General features: G+C 35.4%; 1 protein-coding gene across 1 annotated transcript in view; it reads right to left on the bottom strand.

Annotated features, from left to right (window-relative positions):
• The window catches only part of VWDE (von Willebrand factor D and EGF domains), a 73,481-nt gene that overhangs the window by 27,911 nt on the left and 20,823 nt on the right, over nt 1–24,747 (bottom strand). Inside the window, exons 4-13 of the mRNA XM_029957382.1 lie at nt 23,718–23,783; nt 13,766–14,013; nt 13,136–13,225; nt 11,285–11,429; nt 8,269–8,486; nt 7,945–8,018; nt 6,326–6,596; nt 5,613–5,821; nt 4,472–5,439; nt 2,097–2,233 (exon numbers count right to left, since the gene is read on the bottom strand). Coding sequence (XP_029813242.1) covers nt 2,097–2,233; nt 4,472–5,439; nt 5,613–5,821; nt 6,326–6,596; nt 7,945–8,018; nt 8,269–8,486; nt 11,285–11,429; nt 13,136–13,225; nt 13,766–14,013; nt 23,718–23,783 — 2,426 coding nt within the window. The remainder of the gene's footprint in view (nt 1–2,096; nt 2,234–4,471; nt 5,440–5,612; nt 5,822–6,325; nt 6,597–7,944; nt 8,019–8,268; nt 8,487–11,284; nt 11,430–13,135; nt 13,226–13,765; nt 14,014–23,717; nt 23,784–24,747) is intronic.

Genomic DNA, 24,747 nt, shown 5'->3' on the forward strand with positions numbered 1-24,747 from the left:
TCCTGTTTGGAGAAGCCTATCTCAAATAAGGACTATATAGGGTTATATTTATTTTCCATTCATCACTATTTTATATCTACATGTGTTGAGAATTTTCTGATGAAAAAAGATCAGAAATGATGGAAGTGACAGAGGAAATGAGAGACAAATATTAAAATTGTAATACTGCTATAACCAAGATTTAAATTAAGTTCAATGAGAGAGACAGAAGCCACTGAGTCTACCATGGTCACGGGAGGCTTCTCTTCCTGAAAGAAGAAAAGGAGACTGCCATTTGGACACTGGAGGAGAAAAGGAGAGACTGCACTTCAGTGTGGCAGGAGGGAATAGCAAGTGAAAAGGTAGGGATGCATGAGACAGCATGAGATTTTAGTATAGCGTATGTGGGAGGTTCAAGGTTACAAAAATAGACAGCTGGATCACAAAAGACCATTCATTTCTAGGAAAGCTAGTTGGATTTAATCTTATAAGTATTTAAAAATTGGATTCTGTAAAGTTCCAGCTGCTTTTTGGAGAGGCAGGGAGTGAAAAGAAAGAGTTGGGTGCTTGGATCACTATAAAAACATGTAAAATTACTATTGCAAAAATAGAAAAGAACAGCTATAATATGCTACCTTTCATATAAAAGAGAAGGGATTTATGTCTTCCTTTGTGCAAAAGAAATGCAGTAAGGGTAAACCAGAAAATAATGAGAGTGGATACCTCCAGGGATAGATGAGAATGGAATGGAAAGGAAGGGTAAAGGACAGAGTGGTATAGATGAAAAGACAGTGACATTTCTCTGTATCTTCAGTATGACGCCAACTATCAGAACCATGATTTTTTGCTTAATTTCCAAGTAAGTAAATAACTAAAATCAACCAGACTGTAGAGGGAATTTAAAGTGGAATACAAATATTTAAAGTGATATTACAAATGAAACACACAAACATCTTGAACAGGGTGAAAAAATCTAGGTAAGCTTGGTTTTGGCAAGTAAACATATATATTTTCTTTCAATAGTTCTGTATAGTGTCTTAGAGAATTTCATAGTGTACTCTTTACTTGTCAGATATTTAGAAAAAGAAAGTAGTATGAAAATAAATAGCACAGCAAATAATATATCTGAAAGTACAAAATGTACTTTCCAAGAGAATACAGATCTATAAAACTTCCCTGGCAAATCACTTAATTGTAGTGTGATGTCATATGATTTATTCTGCCACAAACAATATAATGTCTAGTCTCTTGAGTAATATTGAAGTGAATAAAATTATACATTCCATTTTCTATTGTGTATTATTATTTCATTGGGACTGAAATATTTCATGGCTCATGTAGAAAAGCTCTACTCAAAAAATCTTGAAATAAGAATCCTTTTCTTTATAATTCTTTGAAAAAGACACAAAAGTTATTTCCTCCTTAAATTCTTTTGCAGGATCATATTTGGCTTTAGCAATTTAGAGAAAAAGTAAAAAAGAATGCTAAAATATGACTTTCTGTTTTAAGTTTTCAACTTACCCAAGTAACTACTTTCAAAGAGCTTTCCTTAAAATAAAAAAAACACTTTAATAAAGAAAAGGAAGGCCACATACATAGTCCTCAAAGTAAGGTATAACTTGATATACCAATTTTCAAACTGAGTGATCCTGTCAGTTGTTTGTAGCCTCAAGAAGAAAAACACTTTTTATTTTGAAATCCACAGTAAGGGAAATATAAAGGATGAGTGCAATTAATCTTCACTTTTTGTTTTGTAAAATGGAATTAGTCATATCTCTACATCTTCTAAGTCATACAAATTGATCTGTATTCTTTGTGGTTTTACATTTTTAAAATGCAGAACTTTACATATCAACCTAAATATTATTTTAATTTCTTATTATGACTGGAATGGTGAGACAATACTACAATAAAAATTATATAAAATAGTTTAATATAGTTAACGAATAGGGAAGAAACTTTAAGGTTAAGCAATATAACCATTTCTTATTAAGCTCTCTGTGGATATGATATCCTTCAGGGTTATGTTGCTAATTGATAGATGAAATTAATACAAGATAAAATTAATCTGAATAACTCATAAACTTAACTGTTTTTCATCACTATAATTAACATACCTGCAGTTTAGTAACTTCACATTTAACTGAAGGTGATTCTTTGAAGCCTTGACCAAATACTCTCACTGCCATACAATTATATTTTCGAATATTACAGAATCCAGCATTCCCAAGTCCTATAATCTCAGGAGCCTTGTCTTTGGAAAAAATGATAAAACAAAATGGACAAATTTTCTGTAATACTAAAAAAATAAACTAATTATCTGCAAGGTCCAAATTAAAAGCATATGTAAAATAATATTTTGAAGTATAACCAAATATTAGTTAGTACTTTAATTAAACTATTAAATATTGTGAGTAACCTGGTATTAAAAGAAGTGTGACCTACCATCAAGCCAATGAAAGTTGCATTAAAGATACTACCAGTGCCCAAATACACAGGTTTAATTAATGTCCTAATAATGTTTAATACCAATGATTTACAAGGATTAGCAAATTACTACTACAATGGCCTATATTTTGTTTTTGCCATTTTGGTTTGTACCATAGGGGTGGGTAATAGAAAAAAAACTTCTGTAATAAAAGTGTCATTAGCAATGTAATGTATTACCACTTTTAAAAATTCTTAAACAGTAGAAGGATTATCAAAATTTTATAAAAATATTATTAATGTTTTTATGTATTACTATCTTATATGCCACCATAATCTTAAGTGTACTTTCAATCATAGGAGAAAAAAGTTTTCCTAGCAGTCAGAGTTAACTGATTTTCATATAGTTATATCTGATTCTGGTCTTAGTAAGATCACACATCATCTGTATCAGCAAGATCTGGTCGTCAAAATAGATAAATGCAGCATATAAAAGTAATTCGTCCCCTAAGTACTGGCAAAATCTAGGTGAATATAACTTTGTTAGCTGTAGAATATAAAATCATAAATTGTATATTCAAAACACTAAAAATGTTTATAGAAATTTAAAAAACATGTTAGTTTATTCTTTCATATTTAACAAATGTTTACTGAGCAATTTCTATTTTTCTGGACGTTATTCTAGGTACTGGAGACATATGACAAAAGCAAGTTCCTGCCTACATATAACTTACATTCTAATATGGGAGGACAAAAAATAACCAAGTGAAAAATAAATATAAAGCGTATCACACAAATGTTTTCAAGACTATGGAGAAAACATAAGTATTGAGTATATCAAGGGAGATAAAGACTATGGGATTGTGTGAAGAAAACCACTTTATGTTGAAAGACTTTGGAAGAAGTATGAGAAAATACAATATTTGCACAGAGAAGAGAAGGAAGTCAATCATAAAGCTATGCATTGGAACAATGCTCCAGTGAAAGGGAAAGTAAATTCAAAGATCCTGAGGTAGGAGCAGCCTTGGCTTCTCTGACAAACAGCAAAGCAACCACTTCAGAACATTGGGGAGCAGTGAACTATGGTGAGAATGGTAGATGAACTCAGTGAGAGAGGAGGCTCAGATTGCATAGAGTCTTCTAGGCCAGGATAGGGGATGTGGATTTTACTTGGAAGGAGAGACAGAGCCAACAGAGGGCTGTAAGCAGGAGTACTGTGATCTCACTATCATTTCAAAGGGATCACTTTGGCTGCTGCATGGAAAATAAACTTTGAGAGAATCTATAATAATCCAGGTGAGAGATAATGGTGGCTTGGACTAAGCTGCTGCAGGGAAAGTGATGGAATTCTTCAAAGCTAGAGCCTGATTTGCTACTAATGGATTAAACATGAGGCATGAAAAAAAAATGAAGCCAAAATAACCACAAGTTTTTACATGAACAATCAGAGGAGTGAAGTTGACATTTACTAAGGTAGAAAAGGGCAGGATGGTGTGAGTAGAAGGAAAATCAGAAGGTACTGGTTTAACAGCTAATCAAATCCAATGGACTTTTAGAAATTTCTTGCTCTAATATACTGAGATACAGAATAGCTTGTGCCACATAGATGGATTAGAGAAATTGTTAAGCAAATTGATATAATTAGTAAAATATTACAAACATAGTACTCAAAATACACTGGATTTGAGTTCTAGAGAAATAATGATTCTCTATAAGCAGAGGGATGAACTATAGGCAAAGGCCCTGAGGTCCAGAGAAGCTAGTGTTACAGAAACCAAAGTGGGTGGAGTAAAATGAGTGAGGTTTTTAGTGGTAGGGGATGAGTTTGAAGAAATATGGTGTGCCTGAAGATGTTATGCTTTGTAGGCTATTATAAGTACCACAGTTTTTACCATAAGTAAGATGAGACACTGGAAGAATTATCACTCTAGTGCTTAATATAATTTATGTCTTTTCCCAATATAATCTGAAGGAACCCTGTTAAAACACTGAAGGTAAAAGAGAACAAAGAAGTTTTCCTAATCAAATAACATATGTATGTATCAAAGTGGGGGTACTTACTCACCATGGGAATCACTGCAATCATAGGAACTAAAGCCTGGAGAACAAACACACCCCCAGTCCATACACTGCCCATTGCCACTACATAAATTGGGGCATTTAAGTACTGAAAGAATGTCTTCAATTGACTTGATATATTCTTCTGTGTTGTATTTCCCCTCTTCCAAAATTCTCTTTTCACATTCATTTTCTAAAAGGGCCACACCTGCTTCTGCCCAGCTGAGATCATCTTTTAGGAGAACATCCTTAACACACATATCTATAGCACTGTCTAGGCTCTTGCCCAGAAAGGCAAGACAGTGTCTTCCTATGCTGGAGTTAGCAAGCATCTGCTGGCACAGTGCCAAGGTGCTGTATTCAGTGAGCCCAGAGGGTGTGGGCCATGTGGGGACAAACTCTTGGTGGACATCCTCAGAATGGTCCTCAGGGAAGAAATAAGTGAATTCTTCTAGGTCACTTTGGCTGAGACTTCGGAAAGCAAACGTAGGAAGAAACTCATAATTTATGTTTTGCCGTTTCCATCTGTTTTGTGGCTCCCACCTTATCTCCTGGGTACGGCTACCCTGGTCCTGTGTATGTTTCCCATTGTCCGAAGTGTTTGGTGTGTCTTGTTTTTCATTTCCAGGATATGTTTGTAAATGTAAGTCCAGTTTGGTTAGGTTCACATGCTTTTTTTCTTGAGGAAAGAAATTCAAATTATTTTCTTCTTTAAAGGTATATCCATTTATCCCTTTGATAAGAGCTTCTGAATTAATATATTCAGAAGTGACATCTAGTTCTGGTATCAGGAAAGAGAATGTGACATGTTTGAAATCTTTGCAACCTGAAACAATCTCAGGTTGAGAAACACTGTCCGGGTGATCAGAAGGATATAATGACTTAGTGTCCGGTGAGCAGCTACAATAGGATCGTTTTCCAGGCGATGGTGGAGAAATTGGCATTGTGTCAAACATGCTTTTCCCCGGCAAAATCCTTCCAAGTACAAAACAGAAAAGAATAGTAATTTGGACAAGAACCTTTTTTTTTTGGTCACTAATGTGTTGCAAAAAAAAAAAAAAAAAAAAAAAAACCCAACAGAATACTGTGTCAGCACTCATTTAAAGTCTAACATGAATATAATAAATGAAAATAATTTACTTTCTTACCTCCATTCATTAATAAAAGCAACACAATTATTAAAAGTTGAACTAATTTTGGTTCCATTTTTATTATGGAAATCATTTTCTGGGTTTTCATCAAAGGTGCCACAAAGTCCCAAAGTGTTTCTGTAGTCTAGGCTAGGGGCTCGAATTGTTAAACTCATGCCCCACTCACTAAGATCAGCACGGATAAATGCTCCAGAAGAAAACCAGATCTGAAACACAGAAATAAATAAACTGCGTTAAGAACTGGTATAAAATACCACAGTAATACATTAAATAGAAAAAAATATGTGTGTTCAATTTATTTGTGTATGTTCAGCATATTTTGAGGCAAGAATGAAAACTATATTTCTAACTCTTCCTGAATATTTATTTTTAACTATACATTTCATCCCTAATATATGATTTATTAGACACCGTCAAAAATAATTTTTAGGAATAACCTACCAAGACACCATACTGAAATCATAAAATAAGGCTGCTTAGATGAGACAAAGCCTTAACTATGTTGTGTCTATTTGTGTGTGGAAAATTAAGAAACAAAATGTTATTGCTTCTGAGATCAGTGTTATTCAAAAAGCTTTATTTAGGGGGAAAGAAACTAATGCTCAAAAAAGATAGCTCTTAATTTAATAGAGATGAAAAATGTTCAGAAACCATCCAAAATCTGTAGGAAAAAGGGGAAAATACTTTGAACCTTAAAGAATCATACATACTGTGACTTTTCTTCCTAAGTAAGATTCACTTATCTTGATATTGCTGGTTGCATCTCGGCTCTTTACAGATAAATACGGCTGTGATTCATGTAGCTGGCCACTGCACATATCAAAAGTCACTATATCCCCTTCTTCTTTGGCAACAAACCCGCAGTTACAGGACACAGGGTAGTGAAGGCTTCCACAGTCCCACTGGCGCACGTGGACTTCAAAATCACGTGACATACTCTTATAAAGCACAAAGGTTCCAGTCTTGAAATTATCATACACCCTAGCATTAACAAAAATCAACTGCATTAAGAATTGGTATAAAATACCACTATAATACGTTAAATGCAAAAAATGTATGTTAAACTTATTTATACACATTCAACATTATTTTGGGGCAAGAATGAAAAATCCATATTTCTAATGCACTGAATGGAAAAAAGTAGTGGTGAGCACCTGATCTCACAACTTGTTTCCTCTCTTCCCCACTTCGGCCAACCCCACATCCAGCCATCTCCTCCTACCCCTGCTGTAGTTTTCTTCATAGCACCTATGCTCCTCAGATACACTATGTATTTTATTTATTAATCATGCATATCTTTTGCTTTACAGAAGTAAGCTGCATGAGAGAGGGCATGTTTGTTTTATGTACTGCCATAACCCCAGCATTTAGAACAGGGTCTGTCACTCATTACACAATCTTGTTGAATTATAGATAATTAAATTAATCCCCACTATGCTTGGAGGTTTTCCCACTATACCTTGTAAGTTTTCATCATAATCATAAAGGATTTTTGCATGTGGGATCAATTTGTACAACTTTTTAATACTTGCTCAAACTTTCAGAGTATCACTTGCTATGGAGGATTTCTATACATATTTGCTCATGTTGAATAATTTTACTGATGATGACCACATTAAAAATATCTTAAAAAGAATGAATTACCTTACATCATGAAGAAAATCTTGACTCAACAAAGAAGTGTTCTTAAAATTTTCTTTAAGGACATCTTAAAATCATGTATTCCTCAGAAGAGTATAAACTGAATTTAAATCCTTGTAGGCAGAGAGCTTAGATTACTATTTGGCTATTTTGCCCTTTTTATTTGCATTCTAGGGGCAGATATCTAGGTATTTATGATAGCCACAGTAGTTTCTGCCCGAGTATTCTTGTCATGAATTGGAAGTGTTCAGTTTTTTAGAATGCTTAGCTTTTTAAATAATTATAATGTGTTAGTTTAATCATCTTGCCTAAACCAAAAAGATTGTTTTAGTATCTTGCTGAAATGCAATATAGTAAATATCTTTAATCATTCATCTCCAATCTAATCAGCAAATATTTTAATCATTATTAAACATAACTAAATAATCAAGTTAAAATGACTGTTCATATTTGTAAAACTCTTCATTTTTACAAGTTCAGACTCACTGCAAATCTGTATATTTACCAAAGGCTAAAGTGTTAGGCAAAAACATTCCACACAAATAAATCAGTATTTTGAAACAAGCCAGTGTTATCTATACATGCCTTCTTTTCTAATCTTTCAGTGAATAGGACTAGAAACAAAACAACAGCAAAATCCAAAAGAAGCAGAAACTATTAAAAGAAAAAAAGGCTTTCAGGAAATTACCTGCCATCAAATGTAATTATATGTGGGTCAGTAAATGAATAGCAGTAAGCAGTTGGGACATCCTTTACTTTGATCTTAAAAGCAAAGATATTTTTGGTAAATATTATCATTAATTGTAGTTAGTGACATGCAATAAAATACTTAGCAATCTCAATGAATTTTCAATTAATTGTTGTTTTTAATCATAGTTATAGAAAATAGAATCATTTAAAATGGAAAAAACTTATTAAGTGATTTTGAAATGAGTTTATAAGACGTATTGAAAAAATTAATATATCTTTTTTTATAGCTTCAACTGTAAAGATATTTCTGTAATTTGTCAACCTGGATGCTGTCTGGAATGTAGCCGTTCCACAGGAAATCCTCATTTACTATAGGTTCCACTACAATGTTTGTGATTCTATCTCCATCTCGAGAAAAATCCGTTACAGCACTGTAGGACACAAAAGCATGGCTACAGGATCCATTAGCACAGGATGACGTCTGGTGAAGCTCCACGTGACAGGAAGACAGTGCCAAATTTAAACCTAGCTGTTCTTTACCTATTTTGTGAAAAAAATATGTTGAGAATTTTTGTATGTATGGAAAAATACCAACAAAAGCATGTAATAACTTGACTAACATGGAAAATTGATTCGAGAGATTGTTATTTTCTCTTATTTAAAAAACATGGTTGTAATTTTGTATAAATGTGTAAATTTTGTCTAAAGTTATTGAACTCTGCTTGATCATTATAAATAATCAACTTCAATATATACATATAGACATATGTAGTACTATTTTCAATAAGGTTATAAATCCATATGCACCTTCATAAAATATAAAAACAATATATAAAATTTATTGTTTCTGTGAAAAAATCAATTTCACCACCAAAAAACAAAATTTGATGTTCTTCCTGACTAAGAATTGTGCCTGGGGTCCAGCCATATCTGTAATATTTCACAGGTTTGTACTTATGTTCTATCTATCACTAATAGCAATGATTATTGGTACAGATGATTACTGGATCATCATCTTAAAAATAGAAAAATTAAAATAAATTAATTCCACACAAGTAGTAAAATCTCGATTGCTTTTCACCTCCCCAATGTCCCAATATATTTAGAGCCTTGAGATGCTCCCTTTCCTATGGAAAAAAGAACAAAAAATAATAATTTAGAAAGAAAATAGTAACAGAAGACAGAAAGGAACTTCGGGAATCTGTGAAACTAAACAAAAAGGGTGGATTGCTCCAAAAGTTGGCAACAAAGGAAGTATGCTCTCATATCTAATCAACTATTATAAAATCCTTCTGAGATTCAGAAAAAAGTAGCAGTTATTGAAAAAATAAGTAGCAGTTATTGAAAACTGTCTATCTTCTTTACCTACACGCATGGTTTTCAGGTGTAAAATTGGTCTGATGTAGAACACTGCAGAAGATTCAAAATTACTGAAAAAAAAAGTTCCTCTTCATGCATTTTCCCCTTGGAAATACATACTGTTCCTATTCACATAAAAAAATAACAGAAACATCCAAACTCTCAGCTCCCTAAAATTATTATGGAATATATCTGGCTTGGATGTAGCCCCTGACATCATTTCCCCTGGTCCATGGTATGAGGGCCAAGTATTGCTCTCCGTACGCCTGTGAAAAAGCAGCATAGCAGTTGTGGAGATACACTAGGAAATACCAACTTTCTTTCCTTGGAAGTAGGTATGTAATGAAAATACACTTAAAAAAGATAAGATGACGCAAATCCAGAGTGAAATCCAGAAATTATTCTCCAGAAAAAAGGGAAATTATTTTCATTTTATTTGTTAAGAATTATTTTAATGTTTATTCATTTTCTCAAGAGAAGCAGAACATGAATGGAGAAGGGGCAGAGACAGAGAGGGAGACACAAATCTGAAACAGTCTCTATGCTCTGAGTTGTCAGCCCAGAGCCTGACATGGGGCTCGAACTCGGGAATGGTGAGATCATGACCTGAGCTGAAGTCAGATGCTTAACCGACTGCACCACCCAGGTGCCGTAAGAAGTTATTTTTAATTGACAATTAGCAGGGACATGGAAACTCCTAAATTGTAGATATATATTGCTTTTATATTATTATAATAATGCTTGTCTTTCTGCAAGAATTGAGAGCACACAAATATAATTTGAAGTATACTTGCAGCTGAAAAAAATCTTTGCCTGACATGAGTTTGAAAAATATATTAACATCGTCCTCTTCCTATTCTCCCCCATAAGCTGTAGTAAAATTTACAAAATATACTTTTCACATGTAATTTTGAAGTAAAATTATGTCAAACAGTCTGAGAGAGAGGGTTTACTTGCATATTTCTGTGTTGAATTTCAAAACACTGTTGCTCACAGTTCTGAAATCTTAGTAAGTGGCTGGGCATTTATTACCTAAGTCTGTTTACTGTCACCTGTCTTGGGACAGCCTCTCCTGATGACTCTCTCTATTTCTACTCCCTTTTCTTTTCTGGGTGTGTAATTCCCATGGGACTCTCTCTTCAAGCATTTTTATCCTTTGCTTCTCTGATTTAATTAGTTATAATAGAAACCTGAAGACCTAGACACATCGTATTTGATGTATTTACTACATAAAATTTCATGTCTTATGGTGAAAAGGTATGTAAACAGAATCTCTCTTAAAAGTCATATTCTAATTTATGTATCTCTTATGTGCTTTGGTCTCTACCTCAGAGTCTTAGTGGAACCCAATCACTGCCATCCATGCTTTGTCCTCTCATAGTCTATCGGGTTCTATGGGAGAATCCATCTCTCCCTATATAACTGTGACAATGACATATATGCAGCCATGTATCACACAATCTATGTCATTTGTAATTTAAATAGAATTTTATAACAAAAGATCTCAAACACAAGCTTACATTAGGGAGAGAAGTATAAAGAGTATATTAGGAGATCCATGCTGCATAAGCTTGAACTTGTATTAGTATAACATATCACACCTCCCTAGTTAGGGATATTTGGAAAATCTTAAAAAGCAATTTGTTCCTCCATCTCTAAAAACAAAGCAAAGAAAAAAATAAGTGGCAGAAGAAGAATGAGAAGGAATAAGAGAAATATGAAGAGGAGGAGCGATTCATCAATGTTTTTTTTTAATACATGCTACGAGCCCAGGAGGGATAAATGTGAATTGCAACATAGATTGTTTTGACAGTCAATAATATGGCCCCGTATTATTAATATGGCTGAGCTATAATTTGATGTAGACACACAACATAATTAATTACACGCATACTCTCCAATGACTTTTTCTAGGAGAAAAAGAGCATTAATTATTATTTGAAATCCAATAATAAAATTACATGAACTTAGTGTATTACCTTGATCAGCAGTTTTCAGTTTTAATGAGATTTTGCATTTCTGGTCAAGCTCAATGAATTCAGAACAAATGACAGGAATTGTGCTCTCTATCTTCAAGTGATATTCTTTCCCATCTTCTGATATAGTACTTAATTCAGGGTGTAACTGGTATAAGAAAATAGGACGTCATGTAAAAACAGAATTTATTCCCAAGATAAATTTTTTAACAGCTCATATTTTGCTAAATAAGCTGGGAGCAATAACTTAAGCTTTGGAATTTTTTAATTTAACAAGATTAATTAAAACCAAATCCTTAAAAAATTAGCTGACATAGAAGAGTAGATGGAGACACTGTACTGCTCTGAGCTGAGGCACAATTTGGTTCCCCAACACGCCAGGCAGTCTGGTAGGAGTCTGCCTTAATGATTCTGGTTCTGGGATGGGCACCGGAGAATGGAGAAGACAGAGAGATGCCTATGTTCTTTCATTTGTTTGTTAACATTTACTGATTCACAAATGTAAGAGTGTGTTTACTCTTAGGGATTAATATCACCCTTAACATAAATTAGAATTTTAAGTATTTTTGCATATGTCAATCAAAATATTATTGTTACCTCAAATATCTCAATCTTTAGCTTATTTTGCAACCTCTGTCTTCCTCAGTTGGATCATTGCGTACTAAAGTCTAGGACTGGTCCCATCCCAGTTCACGGGTCAATCCTTTTTTGAGGCAGGAAGTTCTTATAGTCTGAGTTCTTCGCTAGCACCGTACTAGCCTGATTAGAAACATCCCCTGGGGGCTGACCATTGACCCGGATGTTGTCTGCTGAGTGTTCACCAACGGAGATCCAAAGGTTCTGTGTCCCCGAGGTCTGAGCTCTTCTCCCCTCCTACTGTGATTATGATCTTCTGACAACATGGTTACTCTTCTCACTCCTTCTCTGGTCCCTACTGTGTATAAATGGACTTTCTCCAGAACACTTTTTGTCTTGGCTCTCACAATCTATTGTGAGTCCCATTTACACAATCTATCGATTGTACCATCTTGTCCTTGAACTAGAGATGAGTGTCGGTGGAACTCCAGTCTTGTGGCTGAGACCACAGAGGGTGTACAGGGCCTGCCTGCCGAGACCTCATGATACTGCCCCATTCCTTCCACCACTTCTGTTTCCCTGTCATGCCTGCTCATCCACTGTAATTGCTCACTTGTCCTTGGGCCTCCCAGGCTACCAGCAGTGACCACAGATACTGCCTTGCTTGGTTAGCTCCATCTTCACAGTTCATAGACCCCAGATTTCTCCAGCCGAGGCTTCAGTACCTAGTACTTGTCTTCCAAAGTGAATGCTAACTAAATGTCAATATTTTAACTTTTAGATATGTGATAGAATGAATTATAGGAATAAAATTTTACTTTTAATATTTTAAATTATTTTGAGAGGCAGAGAACACACGGGTGCACAAATTCAGGAGGGACAGAGACAAAGAAAGGAAGAGAGAAAGAATTACAAGCAGGCTCCAAAATGTCAATGCAGAGCCCGATGCGGGGCTCAAATTCATGAACTGGGAACCAAAGTCATGACCTGAGACAAAGTCAGACACTTAACTGACGAGCCACCCAGGTATCCACTTTTATTCTAATTTGAGCTATTTCTGAAAAAATATGCAAGTATATTCCAATTTTAATTCATTAACAGGGGCTCTCAAACAGTGCTGTGCATTAGAATTATTTGGGTTATTTTTCAAAAATATAGACTCTTGGATCTCAATATTCAGTCTGTGATGAGGTCCTGGAACGAGCATCCACAGATCACAGTATGGAAAACACAATGATAGAGGAATAATCTTTCTGATCCATACCCATGGCTACATACCTTAATGCCTGCAAAAAATTCTTGGCTTTCGATGGCTAAGCTTTGTACATGTGGATTCTCCAACAAAAAGATGGAAGCACTACAGAATATCTATGAACACAGTTAATGAATAATCATTTAGCAATACAATTATGGGGCAAATATGTGTAAGCTAGTATAATTAAGTACTTAACTTATAGTAGGTTGTGTATAAAAGATAATAAGAAGCTAAACAACTTTAAAATTTGCTTGAAAATTCAGAAAAATTCCACAATTTAAAAACTTTGCAATTCAAACCTTAACATAAATCAAAGACTTTGTATTTAAGATATATTTAAAAATGAATAATAAGTAACATTATCAATAAAAAATGAAAACATTTTTCTAGAATAAAACATATCATTTTAAAGCCAGAAAGAGGCATCAATTCAGCAAATGGTAACAGAAGATATTCCTATGTAGTCATTAAGATTACTGACTCCTCTACCATCTTTTGAGTTGCCACAATTGCTGATGAGAAAAGAAAAAGAAAAACATTAGTGTTTTGTATTCTGGGGATGAAAGTATTTTTAGGATATATTATAAAAATCCACTTTTGATAAGTCATACATTCATGAAAAGAAAAGAAAACTCAGTTGTTTGTGAACATACCCTGTCTCCAAGTCTGAGATTTATTCCATCCAGTTCTAAAAGAGAGAATGCCTGAACTGTGGTCTCTTGCTTCAGCTCCTCTTCGATTTCTTGAGAAGAAAGCCTAGACCAAGTTATGAGAAATCCCACCGAAGTGTTTGTAGGGGAAACATCAAAAGCACACCTACAGAAAAGCCTGGATTCAATCAGCTCCACCACAACTTCTGGCCTTCCTGGAGGCGGTGGTGGCACTGAGGCAGGCAGCTGACCTGATGGGAGAAGATGCATAAACTGTCGTCAGTCAGGCATCTTAAAGAATGAATAAAGACAAGGGGAAAGCTCATGGAGACTGCAACTCAGGGATTTATATTAGGAAAAGATAATATAGAAAGATAACTATTTTCTAGCAACCAGCAAAGCAGCACTTTCATATTTTTGACCCAATAACCACAGAAATTGATCAGTGCATCAAGTGTATATTAATATATGTTGGATGTGTCTACCATTGAAAAGTCTAGCTCTTGAACATAAAAGTAATTTACCATCTTTTAAGCAATTTCTGAAAGATTTCCTCTTATAAAAGATTGACCAAATTAAAATTAAGGTTTTCTCACATTATAGTTTCTCACTTTAAAATAGTCATTTTTAGGGGTACATGGGGGGCTCAGTCATTTGAGCGTCCAGCTTTGGCTCAGGTCATGGTCTAATGGTTCATGAGTTCAAGCTTTGCTTTGGGCTCTGTGCTGACAGCTCAGAGCTTGGAGTCAGCTTTGGATTCTGGGTCTTTCTCTCTCTCTGCCCCTCCTCTGCTCTCTCTCTCTCTCTCAAAAATGAATAACATTAAAAAATTTTTTAAGGAGTTATAATGTAAATTCAAAAGACTTACTATTTTCCTCTTATAACTTTTATAACTCAAACCCTCATTACTCTGGGTTGAAAGAGCAGCTCATTATGGGAGTAATTATACTGCTTAGTGAAAGACATCAAGTGTTAAATGACAGTCTTACTCTTTTCATTTTTCTGATGTTAAAATTTTTGAATTTTTCTCCAGGAACTTAGGAAGATTTTGCAATTTTCATCTCTGGTCATTTATAAGATTAAATTTGGGGATCTAAAATGTTTCTAAGTGAGTTTTTTAAATTTGTAGAGAAAAATATCTAAGTGGTAAATTTTACAAGATTTAAAATATATGTGCCAAAATATATAAATATTTTTTATGAGGTACATGGTAATTTTACAATAATTGCAAAAGTAATTTTTCAGTCCTGTCAGAGAGTTTTGAAAACTCTGAGGTTCTAACCTAATTGTAAGGGAAAAAATAACCTTCTGTATTTTAAGATATTTTAAAAAGTTATTTTGTTAGATATTCAATTATAAAATCCCAATAGACATTTTTCAAATTAATCTGAGTAATATTGTTCTTATTATTATATATCTGAGAAAAAATTTCCTGTTAAATAAATTAGGAAGAAGTTCAACTTACTTCCAGACAGGAAAGGACTATTTATGGAAGTGGTTATTAAGAATAAGAGATGACACATAACTGAAAAGAAAATAACTCATGAAAATTAAAATTTTTGAATCAGTATTTTAAATGGCATCAACTATCTGGGTAAACAAACAGATCACTGTTTTCACAACAACATAGATCAAAGAAACTTTGTCAACATCATTTAAAGGACAAGTTTGCAAAAACAACAAGAGATGAATTATCTCTGTTTGTACCTTTTTATCAATTCTAATATTAGTAGTTGCTGAATATATTAACATATTCTCTATTTTTATCCTGAAGCTGTTGACTTTTGACTCAATATTTTCATTCAAGTGTTAACTCCCAAGATTGTGTATGATTTTGTATAGCATTTTTTCCAATTTTGCATAAACCTTCTGGTGAGCATACAAACTTTAAATTTATTGCTTATTTAGAAAAGAAAAGTGATTTCACTTTTTCACTACTTGTTTAAAGAACACAAGAAAAAGGAGCTGGAAAACTCATCTACAACTGGAATACAACATAGAAAAACAACTCAGAGTGATTTAGTCTGAGCATGATTACTTTGTTTATTGATAAAGAGTGAGTGGGGGAGGGCAAAAGGAGAGGGAGAGAGAGAGACTCTTAATTAAGCAGCCTCCACACCCAGGATAGAGCCTGACATGGGGCTCGATCTCCCAACCGTGAGATCATGACCTGAGCCAAAATCAGGAATTGGGTCCTTAACTGACTGAGCCACCAGACACCCCTTATTTTGAGTATTATTAGAAGAGTAGTTTTCAAAGGCAAAATATTAATTTTTAGAACTGGTATCTAAATATTATATGATCTATCCTGATCTGTTTTATTTTTTATTAAAAATTTTTTAATGTTTATTTATTTTTGAGAGAAGAGAAAGACAGAATGTGAGCAGAGCAGCGGCAGAGAGAAAGAAAGACAGAATCCGAAGCAGGCTCCAGGCTCTGAGCTGTCAACACAGAGCCTAATGTGGGGCCATGAACCATGAGATCATGACCTGAGCAGAAGTTAGATGCTCAACTGACTGAGCCACCCAGTGGCCCCAGTCCTGATTTGTTTCATATCCTTATGGTTTCTTTCGTCTTTCAAACACCTTGATTATATGTCAACAATCCAGTATTCATTTATTATATCCTCATATCATCATCAATATACTTGACTAAAAGATCCCACAAAAAAGTTAAGGTTTCAATCATTATTTTAATGTCTTCTCATCCATTAAGTAGACATCACAAATTTATCAGAAGATCTATTTGGAGTGATTTATTTTAAGAAATATTGGCATAGAGTTTTTTTAGTTTGGAAACAACTTTTAAAAATTTAAGACAGAAAATAAAAGAAATACATATTGGAAGGAGTAGAAAAATTGTGAGTACCTTAACATTTTTAGTATTTATCTTTCAAGAGTTACTTGGTATAAATGCAATCATTTTCAGAAAAGAAATAGGAGATTGTGAAATATATTTTGATTTCTTAGCCACACTATACCATTAATATTTAGTAATATCAAAGAATGTATTCCTGCATTTCAATATTGCTTATAGAATATTTTATCATCATGAATACTTCAAAAATATTGAATCATCAGCAGTTATTATATATTTGCTATTTTGTTTTTCATATTATTAGAAAAATGCTGTTTTAAACATTATACTTACATGCTTCTTTAAATATTTCTAAGAGATAGACTTTTGAAAATGGAATTGATGAGAATATATGTGCATTCTTAATATTGTTGAAATACACTGCCAAATATTCTCTCATAAAAAATTCTACCAATATACACATGTCTGTAATGTATGGACAATACCCAACTCCGTAATTTGTTAATTTTAGCACTATTCCTTAAAGGCATGATAAAATGATTTTTATTCTTTTTTTTTTTTGCATTCATGATGCCAAGCATTTGGCATTTTATGTTTTAATTTTTTATCTTTGTGCTTTATTGTCAAATTGGTTTCCCTATAACACCCAGTGCTCTTCCCCACAAAGGCCCTCCTCCCTGACCATCACCCCCCTTCCCCTTTCCTCCCTCCCCCTTCAGCCCACAGTTTCTTTTCAGTATTCAAGAGTCTCTCATGATTTGCTCCCTCCCTCTCCCTTATTCTTTTCCCCTCCCCCATGGTCCTCTGTTAAGTTTCTCCTATGAGACCTATGAGTGAAAACATATGGTATCTGTCCTTCTCTGCCTGACTTATTTCACTTAGCATGACACCCTTGAGGTCCAATCCACGTTGCTACAAATGGCCAGATTTCATTCTTTCTCATTGCCATGTAGGATTCCATTGTATATATGAACCACATCTTAATCCATTCATCTGTTGATGGACATTTAAGCTCTTTTCATGATTTGGCTATTGTGGAAAATGCTGCTATGAATATTGGGGTACATGCCCCTATGCATCAGCACTTCCATATCCCTTGGGTAGATCCCCAGCAGTGCTATTACTGGATCAAGGAGGAGTTCTATTCATAGTTTTTTGAGGAACCTCCACACTGTTTTCCAGAGCGGCTGCACCAGTTTACATTCCCACCAACAGTGTAGGAGGGTGCCCATCTCTCCACACCCTCGCCAGCACCTATAGTCTCTTGATTTGTTCATTTTAGCAATTCTGACTGGTGTGAGGTGGTATCTCAGTGTGGTTTTGATTTGTATTTCCCTGATGATGAGTGATGTTGAGCATCATTTCATGTGCCTGTTGGCCATCTGGATGTCCTCTTTGGAGAAGTGTCTATTCATGCCTTCTGCCCATTTCTTCACTGGATTATTTGTTCTTTGGGTGTGAAGTTTGGTGATTTCCTTATAGATTTTGGATACTAGCCCTTTATCTGATATGTCATTTGCAACTATCTTTTCCCCTTCCATCCGTTAGTTTTCTTGATTGCTTCCTTTGTAGTGCAGAAGCTTTTTATCTTGATGAGGTCCCAATAGTTCATTTTTGCTCTTGATTCCCTTGCCTTTGGGGATGTGTTGAGTACAAAATTGTTGCGGTTGAGGTCAAGGCTGTTTCTTGCTTTCTCTTCTATGGTTTTGATGGTTTTCTGTCTCACATTCAGGTCGTTCAGCCATTTTGAGTTTATTTTTGTGAATGGTGTAAGAAAGTGGCTAGTTTCATTCTTCTGCATGTTGCTGCCCAGTTCTTCAGCACCATCTGTTAAAGAGGCTGTCTTTTTTCCATTGGATACTCTTTGCTGTTTTGTCAAAGATTAATTGGCCATACATTTGTGGGTCCAATTCTGGGTTCTCATTTCTATTCCAATGATCTATGTGTCTGTTTTTGTGGCAATACCATATTGTCTTGATGATGACAGCTTTGTAATAGAGGCTAAAGTCTGAGATTGTAATGCCTCCCATTTTGTTTTTCTTCTTCACTATTACTTTGGCTATTCAGGGTCTTTTGTGGTTCCATACAAATTTTAGGATAGTTTGTTCTAGCTTTGAGAAGAATGCTGGTGCAATTTTGATTGGGATTGCATTGATGTGTAGATTGCTTTGGGTAATAATGACATTTTAACAATGTTTATTCTTCCGATCCATGATCATGGGAAGCTTTTTCCATTTCTGTCTTCTTCAATTTCTTTCATAAATTTTCTATAGTTTTCATCATACAGATCTTTTACATCTTTGGTTAGGTTTATTGCTAGGTATTTTATGGTTTTTTGTGCAATTGTGCATGGGATCAGTTTCTTGATTTCTCTTTCTGTTGCTTCATTATTGCTGTATAAAAATGCAGCCAATTTCTGTACGTTGATTTTTTACCCTGCGACTTTGCTGAATTCATGGGTCAGTTCTAATGGGCTTCTGGTGGAGTTGGTCAGGTTTTCCACGTAGAGTATCATGTCATCTGCAAAAAGTGAAAGTTTGACTTCATCTTTGCCAATTCTGATGCCTTTTATTTCCTTTTGTTGTCTGATTGCTGATGCCAGGACTTCAGGCACTACATTAAACAACAGTGGTGAGAGTGGACATCCTTGTCGTGTTCCTGATCTCAGGGGGAAAGCTCTCAGTTTTTGAAGATATTAGCTGTGGGTTTTTCATAAATGGCTTTTATGATATTTAAGTATGTTCCTTCTATCCCAATTTTCTCGAGGGTTTTTATTAAGAAAGGATACTTTATTTTGTCAAATGCTTTTTCTGCATCTCTCGACAGGATCATATGGTTTTTATCTTTTCTTTTGTTAATGTGATGTACCACAATGACGGATTTACAAATATTGAACCAGCCCTGTAACCCAGGAATGAATCCCACTTGATCATGATGGATACTTTTTTATATGCTGTTGAATTCGATTTGTTAGTATCTTGTTGAGTATTTTTGCATCTATATTCATTAAGAATATTGGCCTGTAGTTCTCTTTTTTTGTTGGGTCTCTGTCTGGTTTGGGAGTCAAAGTAATACTGGCTTCATAGAATGAGTTTGGAAGTTTTCCTTCTATTACTATTTTTGGAATAGCTTGAGAAGAATGGGTATTAACTCTGCTTTAAATGTCTGGTAGAATTCCCCTGGGAAGCCATCTACCCTTGGACTCTTACTCGTTGGTAGGTTTTTGATAACAGATTCTATTTCTTCACTGGTTATGGGTCTGTTCAGATTTTCTATCTCTTCCCATTTGAATTTCGGTAGTGCATGTGTGTTTAGGAATTTGTCAACTTCTTCTAGGTTGTCCAGTTTGTTGGCATATAATTTTTCATAGAGATCCCTGATGATTGCTTTTATTTCCGAGAGATTAGTTGTAACATTTTCGTTCATGATTTTGTCTATTTGGGTGTTCTCTCTTTTCTTTCTGAGGAGCTTGACTAGAGGTTTATCAATTTTGTTTATTTTTTCAAAAAGCCAACTCTTGGTTTCATTGATCTGCTCAACTGCTTTTTTGGATTCCATATTGTTTACTTCTGCCCTGCTCTTTATTATTTTTCTTCTGCTGTGTTTGGGGTGCTCTTGCTGCTCACCTTCTAGTTCCTTTAGGTGCTCTGTTACATTTTGAATTTGTGCTTCTTCTAATTTGTTGAAATAGGCCTGGATTGCAATATATTTTCTTCTTAGGACTGCCTTTGCTGTGTCCTGGAGAGTTTGGATTGTTGTATTTTCATTTTCATTTGTTCCATACATTTTTCAATTTCTTCTCTAAGTGCCTGATTGGCCCAATCATTCTTTAGTAGCGTGGTTTTTTTAACCTCCATGTTTTTGGAGGTTTTCCAGTGATTTACTTCAAATTTCATAGCATTGTGATATGAAAGTGTGCATGGTATGATCTCAATTCGTTTCTATTTATGGAGGGCTGCTTTATGACCAGCATGTGCTCTATCTTGGAGAATGTGCCATGTGCACTTAAGAAGAAAGTGATTTCCCTAGCCTCAGGATGCAGAGTTCTAAATATATCTACCAATTCCATCTGTTCCAAAATGTCATTCAGGTCCATCGTTTCTTTAGTGATTTTCTGTCTGGTTGATCTATCCATTGCTGTAAGTAAAGTATTAAAATTCCCTGTAATTAGCACATTCTTATCAATAAGGTTGCTTATGTTTGTGATTAATTGTTTTTGTATTTGGGTGCTCCTGAATTCGGCACATAGATATTTATAATTGTTCGCTCTTCCTGATGGAGAGACCCTGTAATTATTATGTAATGTCTTTCTTCATCTTTTGTTATTGCCTTTACTTTAAAGTTCAGTTTTTCCGATATAAGTATGGCTACTCCGGCTTTCTTTTGACTTCCAGTTACATGATAGATATTTCTCCATCCCCTTATTTTCAATTTGAAGGTGTCTTCAGGTCTAAAATGAGTCTCTTGTAGACAGCAAATAGATGAATTTTGTTTTCTTCTTCATTCTGCTACCCTGTGTCATTTAACTGGAGCATTCAGTCCATTTACATTCAGTGTTATTATTGAACCTTATGTGTTTAGAGTCATTTTGTTCTCTGTAGAATTCATGTTTGTAGTGGTGTCTCTGGAACCTTGTATTCTTTGCAACATTTCTCTCATAGAGTCCCTGTTAGGATTTCTTTAGTGCTTATTTGGTGGTGATGAATCTCTCAATTTTTGTTTATTTGGGAAAACCTTTATTTCTCCTTCTATGTTGAATGATAGACTTGATGGATAAAGGGTTCTTGTCTGCAAATTTTTTATGTTCATCACATTGACAATTTCCTGCCAATCCCTTCTGGCCTGCTAAGTTTCAGTAGATAGGTCTGTAACCACTCTGATAGGTTTCCCTTCATATGTGAAGGCCCTTTTACCCCTAGCTGCTTTCAGAATTTTCTCTTTATCTTTATATTTTGCCAGTTTCACTATGATATGTCGTGGTGAAGGTTGATTCAAGTTACGTCTGAGGGGGGTTCTCTGTGCCTCTTGGATTTCAATGTCTATTTTATTCCCCAAATTGGGGAAGTCCTCAGTTCTAATTTGATCCAGCACCCCTTCAGGACCTTTTTCTCTTCCTTCTTCTTCCAGAAATCCCATGATACGGATATTGTTCCATTTGATTGTATCACTCAGGTCTTGAATTCTCCTTTCATGCTCCTGGATCAATTTCTCTCTCTTTTTCTTGGCTTCCTCATTTTCTATAGCTCTGTCTTCTAATTCACCAATTCTCCTGCCTCTTCAATCCATGTATTGGCCGGCTACATTTTATTATGAACCTCATTTATAACATTTTGTAACTCATCACAGCTATTTCGAAGGTCCCTAGTCTTTGTATCAATAGCTTCTCTGATGACTTCCATGCTTTTTTTCAAGCCCAGCAATTAATTTTAAAACAATTGTCCTAAACTCTTGCTTCTTTATGTTGCTTATATCTTTTTTGAGAAGTTCTGTGGCTGTGATTTCTTCCTGGAATTTTGTTAGAGCAGAGTTCTTTCGTTTCATCATCTTGGCTAGCTTTCTGTCTCTTGTCTTGTCAGTTTTAGAAGCTCGTTATGCACTATGCACCTGTTAGTATTGCCATATTAAAGGAGGCTCATTGACTGTACAGGGCCTGTCCATTCAGGAAGTGTTCTTTTAATGGTTTCTCTTGGTTTCTCTTGTTGTGCCTTTGGTTATTTTATTTCCCTACTCAGTGATATTTGGGACTCTCCACTATGTGTACTCTGGCTTCTTTCTTGAGGTAGCCCTGAAAAGGAAAACAGTCAAGCATGCAGGGAACAAAAGCACACAAACGCACAGACAAATGAAACTAACAAGCAAACCAAAAGGGGATAGAAAAAAAAGAAAAGAAAAGAAAAGAAAAGGGGGGAGACAGAAACAACAAAAGACAAAGGACAGTCTAAAAGTATAAAACCAGTAGAGGGGAGAGAGAAGAATGAGTTAAGGTAAAATATATCTAAATGGCAAGAATTGATCTAATCACCGCAATGCATCAGCGTTGGTCTTTCCAGGGCTCCAGGGCGGGAAAGGAGAAAAAGGAAAAAAAAAAGCAGCTCTCCAGCATAAATGGGCGTGGTTTGGCATAGGTAGGTCTCAGGGGCTGCTTTCCGAGGCCCCACGTTGGTGGTTGTGGGGAGAAGAATGGTGGCGGTGCCCCAAGCCCTTCTTGAATCAAGTATTGCAAGCCACTCTTTTGGGTCCAATCTCCTTGTGCCGCAGACAGGCCAAGTTGTATTTTCCAAGCCCTGACTCATTTCCAAATCCTAGTCCATGCACTTTAATGCTACTGTCTGAGATGAGATGTACTCTTGCAGGTAGGGAGCTTCCTAGTCAGGATCAAGTAGGGCACTGGGGAGCAGCTTTCTCCTGGCTCCGCCTGGAATCAGGCAGCCAAGCCCAGGGAAAATGTGCCAGCTAAAAGGACGAATTTCTCTGCCCCCGCCCAGCGGTTATATGTATATGGGATGATAGGATCCCTCTTTGTCCTGGGCTGAGGTTTTTCTCCTCTCTAGAGACAGCTTTATGAACATTTCCAGTCTCTTTTTCTCTTCCCCTTGTCTCTCTGCAGCTCTGCGTGCTCTGCCCGGCTCTGCACTAAGTGGGGGCTCCTTCTCTTCTGTGCCTCTGACCCCAGCCCATTTTTATTTCCCCAATTCACACTCACTCAGGCACCTTTTCAGTTTGATAGATGAGGGCGGGCAAAAATTAGTGCTCCCTACTTCTCCACCATCTTGCCCCTCCTCTGATTTTTATTCTTGATAGTCACTAGACCAAAGTGATGTCAAAATAGCATAATTAACATCGAAAGTAAGTTACAGAACATAAATGCCCATTGAAATGGGAACATCTGGGTGGCTCAGTCGGTTAAGTGTCCAACTCTTGATTTCAGCTCAGGTCATGGTCTCTGTTTGTGAGAGTAAGCCCTGCATTAGGTTCTGTGTTGACAGCACAAAACTTGCTTGAGATTTTCTCTCTACCTCTTTCTCTCTGCCCCTCCCCCTGCTTGTGCTTGCTCTCTGTCTCAAGAGAAATGAATAAACAAAAAAGCTTTTAAATTGTTAGTTTATAAATTGTTAAAAAAATGAAATGTGATACTTACGAACACAGTCACCACTAATTTCAATTTCATCAGGGTCACATGGGTATAATTTTCCATCAGAAATAGCTGCAAAAGGTTAAAATTTGTGTATTTATTCAATTGGTCATAGAGATATAAATACATACATATATATCTGAAATGACAATTATTTTGAGAAGTATTAAAACAATACAGACTAAGACTTACTTGTTCTCATTTTCATTTATAACAGATTTTTCCCTTTTCAGGATGAGATCAAGTGGAGATAATTTGGAATCATGTTTTCAAATTCATATCTTGTTTTCTAAATTTTAGTCTACATTATTAAGCACTAAAACTACAATTCCTATAATTAAAAAAATTATCTTTATTTTTGGGAGAGAAACAGGGCATGATCAGGGGAGGAGCAAAGAGGGAGAGGGAGGCACAGAATCCAAAGCAGGTTCCAGACTCTGAGCTGTCAGCACAGAGCCCCTTCACAGGGCTTGAACTTACCAACCACTTAACCGACTGAGCCACCCAGGTGCCCCTACAATTTCTATAAATTTATACAAAAATTGGTTTTAACCACTTTTGTGGAACTGGTCTCCCCTATAATCACGTGCAGTGTTACAGAAATGAGTTGACAGCTGCCATCAGTTCATTGGAACAAGGGTAACTACTGAAAGATAGGCCCATCATTTTGCTTTTTGTAAGAATTTAGAATTTAAACTGAGAGTTAAGGAGTTGAAAGCTGAGTCAATCAGTGATGAAGTTCTATACGAATGTCTATAGACTCCTAATGCTAACATCACAGGAGCAGCTCTGATGCTCATACTTTCTGAGGCCTTCCTCCTATTTAACTCTTTCTCCAATTCAAATACATATCCTAAAATCATTAGTCATGATTTAAAAAAATTTTTTTCCATAATATTTTATTGTCAAATTGTTTTCCATACAACACCCAGTGCTCTTCCCCTTAAGTGCCCTCCACCATCACCACCACCTCTTTTCCCCCTCCCCCTTCCCCCTCAACCCTCAGTTCGTTCTCAGCATTCAATAGTCTCTCAAG

This window comes from Suricata suricatta, chromosome 2 (assembly GCF_006229205.1).
Source record: "Suricata suricatta isolate VVHF042 chromosome 2, meerkat_22Aug2017_6uvM2_HiC, whole genome shotgun sequence".
In the NCBI taxonomy this organism is placed as follows: domain Eukaryota; kingdom Metazoa; phylum Chordata; class Mammalia; order Carnivora; family Herpestidae; genus Suricata; species Suricata suricatta.